This window comes from Montipora capricornis, chromosome 12, assembly GCF_036669925.1.
Source record: "Montipora capricornis isolate CH-2021 chromosome 12, ASM3666992v2, whole genome shotgun sequence".
NCBI classification, from domain to species: Eukaryota; Metazoa; Cnidaria; class Anthozoa; order Scleractinia; family Acroporidae; genus Montipora; species Montipora capricornis.
Window position 1 is genome coordinate 24,237,476 of NC_090894.1, and position 15,000 is coordinate 24,252,475.

General features: G+C 42.6%; 1 protein-coding gene across 1 annotated transcript in view; it reads right to left on the reverse strand.

The window, feature by feature from the left end:
- The window catches only part of LOC138025537 (filaggrin-like), a 20,441-nt gene that overhangs the window by 551 nt on the left and 4,890 nt on the right, over positions 1-15,000 (reverse strand). Inside the window, exon 2 of the mRNA XM_068872733.1 lies at positions 1-6,756. This exon is cut by the window's left edge and continues 551 nt beyond it. Coding sequence (XP_068728834.1) covers positions 1-6,756 — 6,756 coding nt within the window. The remainder of the gene's footprint in view (positions 6,757-15,000) is intronic.

Sequence of the window (15,000 nt, forward strand, 5' to 3'; positions counted from 1 at the left end):
TTGCGTGTTGTTCTCCAAAGAGTTTCCTTCTGATGTCTAAGGCATGTTTGTGCGATTGGAGGGCTGCCGAGTAGTCACCTATTTGATAGTGTCTCACTCCGATTTCACGGTAACTATCAGCTGTACTTGCGTGTTCTTCTCCAAAGACTTTCCTTCTGATGTCTAACGCATGTTTGTGCGATTGGAGGGCAGCGGAGTAGTCACCTAATTGATAATGTGTGATTCCGATTTCACGGTAACTATTTGCTGTGCTTGTGTGTTCTTCTCCAAAGACTTTCCTTCTGATGTCTAAGGCATGTTTGTACGATTGGAGGGCAGAGGAGTAGTCACCTATTTGATAATGTGTCAATCCGATTGAATGGTAACTATCAGCTGTACTTGCGTGTTCTTCTCCAAAGAGTTTCCTTCTGATAACTAAGGCATGTTTGTGCGATTGGAGGGCAGCGGAGTAGTCACCTATTTGATAATGTGTCAATCCGAGTGAATGGAAACTATCAGCTGTACTTGGGTGTTCTTCTCTAAAGAGTTTCCTTCTGATGTCTAAGGCATGTTTGTCTGATTGGAGGGCTGCGGAGTAGTCACCTAATTGATAATGTGTGACTCCGATTTCACGGTAACTATCAGCTGTACTTGCGTGTTCTTCTCCAAAGAGTTTCCTTCTGATGTCTAAAGCATGTTTGTGGGATTGGAGGGCAGCGGAGTAGTCACCTATTTGATAATGTGTGATTCCGATTTCACGGTAACTATCAGCTGTACTTGCGTGTTCTTCTCCAAAGAGTTTCCTTCTGATGTCTAAGGCATGTTTGTGTGATTGGAGGGCAGCGGAGTAGTCACCTATTTGATAATGTATGATTCCGATTTCGCGGTAACTATCAGCTGTACTTGAGTGTTCTTCTCCAAAGAGTTTCCTTCTGATGTCTAAGGTATGTTTGTACGATTGGAGGGCAGAGGAGTAGTCACCTATTTGATAATGTATGATTCCGATTTCGCGGTAACTATTAGCTGTACTTGCGTGTTCTTCTCCAAAGAGTTTCCTTCTGATGTCTAAGGCATGCTTGTGTGATTGGAGGGCAGCGGAGTAGTCACCTATTTGATAATGTATGATTCCGATTTCGCGGTAACTATCAGCTGTACTTGCGTTTTCTTCTCCAAAGAGCTTCCTTCTGATGTCTAAGGCATGTTTGTGCGATTGGAGGGCAGCGGAGTAGTCACCTAATTGACAATGTGTCAATCCGAGTGAATGGAAACTATTAGCTGTACTTGCGTGTTCTTCTCCAAAGAGTTTCCTTCTGATGTCTAAGGCATGTTTGTCTGATTGGAGGGCAGCGGAGTAGTCACCTAATACATAATGTGTGACTCCGATTTCATAGTAACTATGAGCTGTAGTTGCGTGTTCTTCTCCAAAGACTTTCCTTCTGATGTCTAAGGCATGTTTGTGCGATTGGAGGGCTGCGGAGTAGTCACCTATTTGATAATGTCTCACTCCGATTTCACGGTAACTATCAGCTGTACTTGCGTGTTCTTCTCCAAAGACTTTCCTTCTGATGTGTAACGCATGTTTGTGCGATTGGAGGGCAGCGGAGTAGTCACCTAATTGATAATGTGTGATTCCGATTTCACGGTAACTATTTGCTGTGCTTGTGTGTTCTTCTCCAAATACTTTCCTTCTGATGTCTAAGGCATGTTTGTACGATTGGAGGGCAGAGGAGTAGTCACCTATTTGATAATGTGTCAATCCGATTGAATGGTAACTATCAGCTGTACTTGCGTGTTCCTCTCCAAAGAATTTCCTTCTGATGACTAAGGCATGTTTGTGCGATTGGAGGGCAGCGGAGTAGTCACCTATTTGATAATGTGTCAATCCGAGTGAATGGAAACTATCAGCTGTACTTGGGTGTTCTTCTCTAAAGAGTTTCCTTCTGATGTCTAAGGCATGTTTGTCTGATTGGAGGGCTGCGGAGTAGTCACCTAATTGATAATGTGTGACTCCGATTTCACGGTAACTATCAGCTGTACTTGCGTGTTCTTCTCCAAAGACTTTCCTTCTGATGTCTAAGGCATGTTTGTACGATTGGAGGGCAGAAGAGTAGTCACCTAATTCATAATGTGTGACTCCGATTTCATAGTAACTATGAGCTGTAGTTGCGTGTTCTTCTCCAGAGACTTTCCTTCTGATGTCTAAGGCATGTTTGTGCGATTGGAGGGCAGCGGAGTAGTCACCTAATTGATAATGTGTGATTCCGATTTCACGGTAACTATTTGCTGTACTTGTGTGTTCTTCTCCAAAGAGTTTCCTTCTGATGTTTAAGGCATGTTTGTACGATTGGAGGGCAGAGGAGTAGTCACCTATTTGATAATGTGTTATTCCGAGTGAATGGTAACAATCAGCTGTACTTGCGTTTTCTTCTCCAAAGAGTTTCCTTCTGATGTCTAAGGCATGTTTGTGCGATTGGAGGGCAGCGAAGTAGTCACCTATTTGATAATGTCTGAATGCGAGTGAATGGTAACTATCAGCTGTACTTGCGTGTTTTTCTCCAAAGAGTTTCCTTCTGATTTCTAAGGCATATTTGTGCGATTGGAGGGCAGCGGAGTAGTCACCTATTTTACAATGTGTCAATCCGAGTGAATGGTAACTACTAGCTGTACTTGCATGTTCTTCTCCAAAGAGTTTCCTTCTGATGTCTAAGGCATGTTTGTGCGATTGAAGGGCAGCGGAGCAGTCACCCAATACATAATGTGTGACTCCGATTTCATAGTAACTATGAGCTGTACTTGCGTGTTCTTCTCCAAAGACTCTCCTTCTGATGTCTAAGGCATGTTTGAGCGATTGGAGGGCAACGGAGTAGTCACCTAATTGACAATGTGTCAATCCGAGTAAATGGAAACTATTAGCTGTACTTGCATGTTCTTCTCCAAAGAGTTTCCTTCTAATGTCTAAGGCATGTTTGTCTGATTGGAGGGCAGCGGAGTAGTCACGTAATACATAATGTGTGACTCCGATTTCATAGTAACTATGAGCTGTACTTGCGTGTTCTTCTCCAAAGACTTTCCTTCGAATGTCTAAGGCATGTTTGTGCGCTTGGAGGGCAGCGGAGTAGTCACCTAATTGATAATATATGATTCCGATTTCACAGTAACTATTTGCTGTACTTGTGTGTTCTTCTCCAAAGACCTTCCTTCTTATGTCTAAGGCATGTTTGTACGATTGAAGGGCAGAGGAGTAGTCACCTAATTCATAGTGTGTGACTCCGATTTCATAGTAACTATGAGCTGTACTTGCGTGTTCTTCTCCAAAGACTTTCCTTCTGATGTCTAAGGCATGTTTGTGCGATTGGAGGGCAGCGGAGTAGTCACCTAATTGATAATGTGTGATTCCGATTTCACGGTAACTATTTGCTGTACTTGTGTGTTCGTCTCCAAAGACTTTCCTTCTGATGTCTAAGGCATGTTTGTACGCTTGGAGGGCAGAGGAGTAGTCACCTATTTGACAATGTGTCAATCCGAGTGAATGGTAACTATCAGCCGTACTTGCGTGTTTTTTTCCAAAGAGTTTCTTTCTGATGTCTAAGGCATGTTTGTGCGATTGGAGGGCAGCGGAGTAGTCACCTATTTGATAATGTCTGAATGCGAGTGAATGGTAACTATCAGCTGTACTTGCGTGTTTTTCTCCAAAGAGTTTCCTTCTGATTTGTAAGGCATGTTTGTGCGATTGGAGGGCAGCGGAGTAGTCACTTATTTTACAATGTGTCAATCCGAGTGAATGGTAACTACTAGCTGTACTTGCGTGTTCTTCTCCAAAGAGTTTCCTTCTGATGTCTAAGGCATGTTTGTGCAATTGGAGGGCAGCGGAGTAGTCACCTATTTGATAATGTGTGAATGCGAGTGAATGGTAACTATTTGCTGTACTTGCGTGTTCATCTCCAAAGACTTTCCTTCTGATGTCTAAGGCATGTTTGTGCGATTGGAGAGCAGCGGAGTAGTCACCTATTTTACAATGTGTCAATCCGAGTGAATGGTAACTATCTGCTGTACTTGCGTGTTCTTGTCCAGACAGTTTCCTTCTGATGTCTAAGGCATGTTTTTGTGATTGAAGTGCAGCGGAGTAGTCACCTATTTGATAATGTGTCAATCCGAGTGAATGGAAACTATCAGCTGTACTTGCGTGTTCTTCTCCAAAGAGTTTCCTTCTGATGTCTAAGGCATGTTTGTCTGATTGGAGGGCAGGGGAGTAGTCACCTATTTGATAATGTGTGACTCCGATTTCATGGTAACTATCAGCTGTACTTGCGTGTTGTTCTCCAAAGAGTTTCCTTCTGATGTCTAAGGCATGTTTGTGCGATTGGAGGGCAGCGGGGTAGTCACCTATTTGATAATGTGTGACTCCGATTTCATGGTAACTATGAGCTGTACTTGCGTGTTCTTTTCCAAAGAGTTTCCTTCTGATGTCTAACGCATGTTTGTGCGATTGGAGGGCAGCGGAGTAGTCACCTAATTGATAATGTGTGATTCCGATTTCACGGTAACTATTTGCTGTACTTGTGTGTTCTTCTCCAAAGACTTTCCTTCTGATGTCTAAGGCATGTTTGTACGATTGGAGGGCAGAGGAGTAGTTACGTAATTCATAATGTGTGACTCCAATTTCATGGTAACTATGAGCTGTACTTGCGTGTTCTTCTCCAAAGACTTTCCTTCTGATGTCTAAGGCATGTTTGTGCGATTGGAGGGCAGAGGAGTAGTCACCTAATTGATAATGTGTGATTCCGATTTCACGGTAACTATTTGCTGTAATTGTGTGTTCTTCTCCAAAGACTTTCCTTCTGATGTCTAAGGCATGTTTGTACGATTGGAGGGCAGAGGAGTAGTCACCTATTTGATATTGTGTCAATCCGAGTGAATGGCAACTATCAGCTGTACTTGCGTGTTTTTTTCCAAAGAGTTTCCTTCTGATGTCTATGGCATGTTTGTGCGATTGGAGGGCAGCGGAGTAGTCACCTATTTTACAATGTGTCAATCCGAGTGAATGGTAACTACTAGCTGTACTTGCGTGTTCTTCTCCAAAGGCTTTCCTTCTGATGTCTAAGGCATGTTTGTGCGATTGGAGGGCTGCGGAGTAGTCACCTATTTGATAATGTCTCACTCCGATTTCACGGTAACTATCAGCTGTACTTGCGTGTTCTTCTCCAAAGACTTTCCTTCTGATGTCTAAGGCATATTTGTGCGATTGGAGAGCAGCGGAGTAGTCACCTATTTTACAATGTGTCAATCCGAGTGAATGGAAACTATCAGCTGTACTTGCGTGTTGTTCTCCAAAGACTTTCGTTCTGATGACTAAGGCATGTTTGTGCGATTGGAGGGCAGAGTAGTAGTCACCTATTTGATAATGTGTCAATCCGAGTGAATGGAAACTATCAGCTGTACTTGCGTGTTGTTCTCCAAAGACTTTCGTTCTGATGACTAAGGCATGTTTGTGCGATTGGAGGGCAGAGGAGTAGTCACCTATTTGATAATGTGTCAATCCGATTGAATGGTAACTATCAGCTGTACTTGCGTGTTCTTCTCCAAAGAGTTTCCTTCTGATGTCTAAGGCATGTTTTTGCGATTGGAGGGCTGCCGAGTAGTCACCTATTTGATAGTGTCTCACTCCGATTTCACGGTAACTATCAGCTGTACTTGCGTGTGCTTCTCCAAAGACTTTCCTTCTTATGTCTAACGCATGTTTGTGCGATTGGAGGGCAGCGGAGTAGTCACCTAATTGATAATGTGTGATTCCGATTTCACGGTAACTATTTGCTGTGCTTGTGTGTTCTTCTCCAAAGACTTTCCTTCTGATGTCTAAGGCATGTTTGTACGATTGGAGGGCAGAGGAGTAGTCACCTATTTGATAATGTGTCAATCCGATTGAATGGTAACTATCAGCTGTACTTGCGTGTTCTTCTCCAAAGAGTTTCCTTCTGATGTCTAACGAAGGTTTGTGCGATTGGAGGGCAGCGGAGTAGTCACCTAATTGATAATGTGTGATTCCGATTTCACGGTAACTATTTGCTGTGCTTGTGTGTTCTTCTCCAAAGACTTTCCTTCTGATGTCTAAGGCATGTTTGTACGATTGGAGGGCAGAGGAGTAGTTACGTAATTCATAATGTGTGACTCGGATTTCATGGTAACTATGAGCTGTAGTTGCGTGTTCTTCTCCAAAGACTTTCCTTCTGATGTCTAAGGCATGTTTGTGCGATTGGAGGGCAGAGGAGTAGTCACCTAATTGATAATGTGTGATTCCGATTTCACGGTAACTATTTGCTGTAATTGAGTGTTCTTCTCCAAAGACTTTCCTTCTGATGTCTAAGGCATGTTTGTACGATTGGAGGGCAGAGGAGTAGTCACCTATTTGATATTGTGTCAATCCGAGTGAATGGTAACTATCAGCTGTACTTGCGTGTTTTTTTCCAAAGAGTTTCCTTCTGATGTCTAAGGCATGTTTGTGCGATTGGAGGGCAGCGGAGTAGTCACCTATTTTACAATGTGTCAATCCGAGTGAATGGTAACTACTAGCTGTACTTGCGTGTTCTTCTCCAAAGGCTTTCCTTCTGATGTCTAAGGCATATTTATACGATTGGACGGCAGCGGAGTAGTCACCTATTTTAAACTGTGTGACTCCTATTTCACTGTAACTATCAGCTGTACTTGCGTGTTCTTCTCCAAAGCGTTTTCTTCTGATCTCTGCGGCATGTTTTTTTGATTGGAGGGCAGAGGAGCAGTCGCCTAAATGATAATATGTGAATACGAGTTACGTCTCTACGTTTATAAGAGTCGGGCTTGTTGTAAAATACGCAAAGCAACGCAATGGATGCTGTTGTGAATCTGTAAAATACGCAATAAATGCAAAACTTTTTTTCCCATAAGTAAAGGTTTTAAAAATTAATTTGAAGTAAAAACTAAGGGTAAAAGCGGTCGACGTTTGGACCGAACTTTGGTCATTATAAAGCTAAAAGTGAGGATAAGAATTTTGCACAAGTATAAAAATAAAACAAAGAAGTCAAAGTATGAAAGGAGACCAAGTCTCAATGTACAGTCAGACTCAATTTGTGCGAGAGTTTTTTAGTCATTTTTAATTATGTTATTCTTGCATGTTTTTTAACACCCCTTTTTTACATACTTTACATACTTTTACTTGTTTGTTCACTTCATTCATCTACCTAATAAAATTGAGGATACGCCACCGTTAGATCTTTGGGAATTCAGCAGGAGGAAGTAATCATCTCCTCCAACCGAGGCAAACGGCTTAATACTAACTGATTATTTATGCATGGCAAATTACATAATAGACCTTTTTGCAGATATGGCGGCCATTTTGATTTCTATTGTTTCAAATAGCTATTATGGGATGCCCAGGAAGCAAAGACATATTAAGTTTCCCCCTGAGCATTCCATAATGTCTTCTGAAACAATAGAAATCAAAATGGCCGCCATATCTGCAAAAAGGTCTATTGTACTTCAACAGGAACAAGTCCATCGAGTTAAATCAACAAGAGATTTAAGAAAACAAGGTAGAACATAAACATTAAAGTGCCCATAACGTGATTTCTTTTATTTTCCTATTCTTTGAAAGTCTGTATTAAAAATGAACTGTTACGAAACAATTTAGTTTACGTTTAGGTTATTTGCCCTTTGATCTTTAGATTCTTTAATTTCGGAGTGTGGTTAATTTAGTGCGGAGCGTGCATGTGTTGTTGTCTACGAGAAGAAAATTATAAAGCCTACGGTGTCGCGGGACCGATATGTAAGTTCATTTATCTGTAGCTTTCCTTTTTTGTTTTATTGCTAGCCCAAGTTTTTAATTAGTGTATTCGTTATTATTTATGCGTGGTTATTGTAGTTTGCATAACCGTGCCCTCGTGGTGTCGCGAGGCACGTGACGTTTTGAGGAAGACAAATAGAACAGTATCCTTTCACGACTTAGTTGTTTTCGTCAAGGAAGAAGCAGACCTCGCAAATGATCCAGTATTTTCCCCCGAAGCCCTGAAGAGAGAGAAAAACAAGATGACCGATAAGAACAGGGGAAAGAGGGTTCAAGGAGCAAACAGTTTCGTGTCACTTTCCTCTCGAACCCAGTCTAGTGAAAGCAGACGGAAATCCAATGAAGTACCAAGGCCAAAACAGCAAACAAGCTTATGCCCCTTGTGCAGTGTTAGTTATCAACCCGACAAGTGCGGAGAGCTTCGCAAGGGGAGCGTAGATGAACGGATGGAGATTATTAGATCTAAAGGCCTTTGTTTTGGATGCCTGAAGAAAGGTCATCAGTCAAAAAACTGTCGAGCTCGATTGACTTGTGAGAAGTGCGGGAAACAGCATCCCACCTCTCTTCATATTCCTAATGACAAGGAACAGAACAAAAGTCAGCATAGTACCTCACAATCAACTTCGTCCGATTCAGCTCATAGTCATCAAGCAAGCTCTGAAGTCGTGGTCGAAAATATGAACTTCAAGCCCACTGCCAGCGTGTGTAGCGCAGTCGATTGGCATGGTGTTGTAACCAATTCATTGATCATTCCAGTTTTTGTGCATCATAAGGATAATCCCGAGGTAAAAATCATGATTTACGCCTTACTAGACGACGCAAGTGATACAGCATTTATTACAACCAACGCCAAAGAGAAACTTGGAATCCCCGGCGTGAATTCGAAGCTCATTCTCAGCACTATGCTTGGAAAGGAAGAAATACCAGTTTCCCGAGTCGACGGATTAGTAGTCGAGAGGATTGACCAACGTGTTCAAGTGGAACTACCCAAGACTTATACTAGGGAGCAGATACCTTCAAGAAGGAACCAAATTCCCAAGCCGGAGGTTGCGGCGGCATGGCCACATCTGAAAAGAATCAAAGATAAGATAATGCCATATCAAGAGGAAGTGGAGGTCGGATTGCTGATTGACTGTAATTGCCCAAAGGCCATTAAGCCTAAAGAGGTCATCGTTGGTAGAGGAGAATATCCCTATGCGGTTCGCACCTTGTTAGGTTGGGGCATAATCGGCCCTGTCAGTCTGTCGGAGTGTGTGGAACGTGATTGCGAAGAGCATGCAGTCTCGTCTTGTAACCGGATCATAGCAGGTGAAGTTGACACTGGCCGTCTTAGCACCAATCATAGCTTTGTGTGGAGTTCTCAAACCAAGGAACAGATAACTCCCTTCTCAGTTCAAAGAATTTTCGAGCAAGACTTCTCTGAACGATATAACAACGACCCAGGACTTTCTAAAGAAGACAGAAGATTCCTCGCTATTGCAACGGAAGGAATTACCCAGCTAGAGAATGAGCTGCCTCTCCCCCTAAGGGGTCCGGACTTAAGGCTTCCAAACAATCGAGACTTAGCTCTACGTCGATTGTCACAACTGAAGAGAAGGTTCCTCGCTGATGAAAGATACCGCAACGACTACGTGACGTTCATAGAGGGCGTCATAAGTAAAGGTTGTGCTGAAAGGGTGAGGATAGCCTTCCCTATCAACAAAGATGTGAAGAAACGTGAAGAGAACCAAAGTGCCATGTCATTGTCCCATTCAAGAGAAACCAGTACTTGGTATATCCCTCACCATGGGGTATACCATCCAAAGAAGCCGAATAAAATTCGCGTGGTGTTTGACTGTGCCGCAGAGTGCAATGGGGAGTCGCTGAATAAACATCTTCTGCAAGGCCCGGATTTAACGAACACTCTTGCTGGCGTCCTCAGCAGGTTTCGTCAAGAACCTGTGGGTATTATGTGCGACATAGAGTCGATGTTTTACCAAGTTCACGTGACAAGAGAGTTCAGAGATTTGCTGCCCTTTTTCTGGTGGGAAGGCGGTGACTTATCCAAGAGTTCAGTAGAGTACAGAATGACGGTGCACCTATTTGGAGCGACCTCATCGCCAGGTTGAGCTAACTTTGCCCTTAAGAAGACAGCACAGGATGGTGAGGAAGAGTTTGGAGCTGAAGCCGCGGACTTTTTACGAAAGAATTTCTACGTTGACGACGGTTTGAAATCCTGTTCCACAGTTGAGGAGGCAAACATGCTGGTATCGTCTGTGAAAGAGATGTGCAAGAAAGCAGGTTTTAATCAGCACAAATTGTTTCGAATAAGAAAGAGGTTTTGAGAAGCATTCCAATTTCTGACCGAGCTGATGACCTCAAGAACATAGATATCGATCTGGACAAGCTGCCAATGGAGAGAGCACTCGGGGTGCATTGGTGTATCCAGTCAGACACGTTTCAGTTTCGGTTAACGCTGAAAGATCGTCCTTGTACAAGGAGAGGGATTCTGTCCACCATGAGCTCAATTTTTGACCCGCTTGGTTTTGTTGCACCAATCCTATTGGAGGGAAAGAGCATCTTACAAGATCTGTGTCGTGACGGTGTGGGCTGGGATGACCCCATACCTGACGTAATTAAGATAAGATGGAAAAAATGGCGAGCTGAGCTTCCTATCCTTCAACGTCTCTCAATTCCCAAATGCTTCAAGCCCGAAAACTTTGGATCTGTCGTGAAGAAAGAGCTACATCATTTCTCGGACGCAAGTACAAAGGGTTATGGGAAATGTAGTTATCTAAGGCTTCAAGATGATTCTGGCAGAATCCACTGTTCTTTCGTAGCCGGCAAGTCACGAGTAACCCCCCTCAAGCCTGTGACAATTCCGCACCTTGAACTACAAGCCGCTGTGACTTCCGTGAAGGTCAGCGGTCAGATACCTCAAGGGCTGAGCCTTAATGATGTCCCAGAGTTCTTCCTTCTGGTCTGATAGCAAAGTGGTTTTGGGATACATTGCAAATGAAAGTCGAAGATTCCATGTCTTTGTAGCCAATCGAGTTCAGCTGCCAATCGGTTCATATGCCGCAGGGGACCTATCCGTCAACTACGAAGCGACCAAGGAACGAACTTTGTAGGAGCCAAGCATGAGCTGAAAGCTGCTGTCGCAGAACTCGATCACGAGCGCATTAAGAAGGAACTTCTGAAGGATAACTGTGATTGGTTCACCTTCATGATGAATGTCCCGTCTTCAAGTCACATGAGCGGAGTATGGGAACGGCAAATCCGGTCAGTGCGAAGTGTTCTTTCCCCACTTTTGCAAGATAACAGACTGCAGCTTGACGACGAATCACTAAGAACCCTCATGTGTGAGATGGAAGCTATTATCAACAGCCGACCATTAACAGTCGATCTCCTTGCCGATCCAAGTTCGCCAAACCAATTGACGCCCAATCACTTACTCACGCTGAAGACAAAGGTCGTTCTTTCGCCACCCGGTGTTTTCCCGTCAGCGGACAAGTTCTGCCGAAAACGGTGGAGGCGCGTCCAGCATCTGGCTAATGAATTTTGGTCCCGATGGCGCAAGGAATATCTTTTGGGCTTACGGCAGCGTCAGAAGTGGATAGCCCCTCGACGTGATATGTGTGTTGATGACATTGTGATCATTAAGGAAGATAACGCCCCACGCAATCGTTGGCAGCTGGCACGTGTTGTAGCAGTCTACCAAGGTTCTGATGGACGTGTACGCACAGTCAAGCTTGCTCTTGCGGACGCCTGTCTTGACGATAGAGGAAGAAGGACAAGCGCAGTGAAGTTCCTGGAGCGTCCCATTCAGAAATTAGTCCTGCTGATGTCCAAGGATGATTACAAGAGGGAGCCCAGGGGTGAATCCCAGCGGAGGAGCCTCTAACTTTAGATATTGATCACCTTGAGATTCAGGACATTTAGAACTTTATCGATTAGTTTTCGTTTTGTTGTGAAACACTTCAGTGTTTCAGGGGAGGCATGTTAATGCGTTACATTTACGAGACGGTGATTTACGTCACGTTTAGGTTATTTGCCCTTTGATCTTTAGATTCTTTAATTTCGGAGTGTGGTTAATTTAGTGCGGAGCGTGTATGTGTTGTCGTCTACGATAAGATAATTATAAAGCCTACGGTGTCGCATGACCGATATGTAAGTTCATTTATCTGTAGCTTTCCTTTTTTGTTTTATGGCTAGCCCAAGTTTTTATTTATGCGTGGTTATTACTGGGTTGCCTATGGGCAAACCCAGTCAAGGTCTGCGTTTAGTTTGTTTGTTTTCTTTTTTTTTTTTTTAGTTTTTTTTTTTTTTTTTTCCGTGTCGGTAAAAGTCTTGCCTGTCACTCCCCTGGTAAGTGGTGTCTTTGTGGATAGAGCCTTCTGCGAGTATTTTCTTAGGATCGAGAGGGTAGTGGAAATGCGTAGATTTCTCTGGTGGACACAGTAGAATCATTAACTTAGCCTGCAATGGCGTCGAAAGTCATGTAACGCGAATGGCGTTTTAGTAGATCCTTAAACAAAATATACCCTTATGGAGCTCAATAATAGAAAGTCAGTTGGATAAAATAGGCAGGAATCTCAAAAGCGACGAGCACTGGACTTCGAGAACAATCTATCGCCCGTCGAGACGAAATCAAAGTGAGCAGTATTTACCTGAAGTACATGGTAATTTGACACAATTGAGTTTCTTGTCTTCACGCACGCAATCAAATAGGAAGAGGTTTTCGCCTCTAAGAGCAAATATGTTGTTTGTTTCAATAAAATTTTCGCTGGAAAAGGATTCTGTGGTATTTTCTGCCTTTGTGAATTATAATATCATGTTGTGTATTGAATTTTCGAGCTTAAGGTTCAAATGTGATATGGGAGAGGTTTTTTAGTATTGCTCTGTAAGCAGGAAGGGTTCACAGGCCTGTTGGAAGCGTGCTTGAGTTTCAACAAAATGAGGCCCAAAATCAGTGAAAACTTGTGACGCAGATGAATAATAAAGTAGTTGCTATTTCCAAAATGATGGAATTACCTGGTGATAAATAACGTCGTACGCGTCTTGGAGAGTAAATTTTGACTTTGCATAAACAAGAGTTGGGCGATTGTGATCTTTGTTTTGACTTCGCTCATTTCATTGTCAAACTTTATAACACTTGACAGAAAAAGAAACTTACAAAAACCCGGTATCTTGCCATCATTTGACACAGATGCTTCACTGTTTGGCTAGTAAACATGCCGCGGTAACATAATCACGGCGCCCGCTGAATTCCGGCCATGTCACTTTCGATTTTGCAATTTACTTGAACGTAGCAAAAATCTCCCAAAATGTTTGTCGCTGATCGTAACTTTTTATATTCTATAGATCGTTTTCACGTGACGTCATCGCCTTCCAAAATCTAAAACTAAAGATCCACCAAAGTTTTTATCCTCATCAGGCATAGGAGGCGGCATATCTATATCTGTTGACAATTTCACAGCTCAATAGCGTGCTTCGTTTGGAAACCAGAGCATTTTGAATTTCCGGATTATGTAGGTGCGTGACACAAAGCTACGATCAAGTTTGTTGAAAAATATATACTTATCTCATGATTTTGAGCCCTTTTAGAAGTTAGAGCATTAGGAAAAGTGCTTATGTAAATGCTTGTTTTTTTAGTAGTGATAATCAGTGGCCTAGATAGCCAAAGTCAGTTCCAGATGTTTACACTATTTTCCGGCCTGCGAAACATTTCGACGAATATCTGAAGTTTGGGGAAACGCAGAGGCCTAAAACTTGGACAAGTGTCTTATTTCTTTATCTTCTATAAGATAACAATTTCTTAGCGTTTTGCACTGGATAGTTTTTGATTTATTTTTTTTATTGCGTGACAGTGAAAACGATCTATATTCAAGGTTCAAAATTAATGTTGTTTTCATGTCGTAAATATTTTATTCTCGATCGACCGTCCGGGAAACTTCCTTCTGCTCTTTCTGAAAACTGTGTATCAATATTTATTTGCTTTTTCATCATCAGCATTTGTTAGCGTTAATAGTATTTTCGGTCAGATGTTTCTGTTTTTTATGAGGGGTTTATTGTTTTGGTCTCCCATGCCATCCCAACACTAACCCCGCGAAACAGGGCTTGATTTCAGTGAAGTTTAGTATTACAAAGTTTTCGGATGCTCATAGGGCACACTTGTGGTGAAAAGAAGTTGTGAGGGAACTTGAAAATTATCAACATGTCAGCCCAGAAGCCAATGTTTCTCGCTTCTCTTTTATTTGTTATTCTTCAGAGACTGGAATGCTGTATTTCAATACCACACAATTCAGTGCCTTCTGATTTTCTGTAGCACGTACCACAGGCAAGCCAGTGTATGCTTCACAGAAGCATCTAGTTGTAGTTTGCATACCGTGCCCTCGTGGCCGCGTGAATTTATTTACATCGATTTCGCTTTACTAGTTTTATAGTTTTGCTTGTATTGTTTAGTATTTCTTTCATGCTGTAGCACGTTTTATTTTTTCGGTTTTCTTTGCACGTTGCATGTTTAGCTGTATTTTCTCGATCGCCACGTGCTTTGTGTAATTTTATTTTATGTAGATGTCTTATGCCAGCGTTTTATCGTTTGTTTACAGTTTACGAGATCAACCAATAAACACGATTTAAATGTCACTTCGGTCTCCGTAAAGTACGCCCGTTTGGTATTTTGTCCGGTCGCGATTTTCTTGGCAATTCATTCGGCCTTGATGTTCGCTTGCCGCTACAATAATACTCTTTGTTTGTCTCTCCAAATTTTGCATTTGAGGCGACTAGTTGAGGGCTCGACGATTTAGCCAGCGCTAGTACTGAAACCCAGAACTGCATGGAACCCTACGTGGAGAAACCATTAGCAGACGAGGAATGGCTACAAAAATTACAAAAAAGAACAAGAGAATAAGCAAGATCTCGAGAGGGAATTCATTCCACGCTAATATAATGCTGTTCCTGTAAGCGAACCTCATCGGTGGACGTTTTTATACTAGAGACGTATAATCCTTCCAGACGAATTAAGCGTCTCTCGTGTTATCCGTCTGGGACAAAGGTAAACAATTTGTTTTCCGCGTCTGTTAAATTCGTCTAGTATTAAGACTGGCACATGCCAGTCTTAATACTAGACGCGTACGGTTTAACAGACGCAGAAAAAATGTTTGCCCAAGTTTGTCCCAGATGACCTATGCGTCTCTAGCATAGAAACGACCAGTCTTCAATGATCT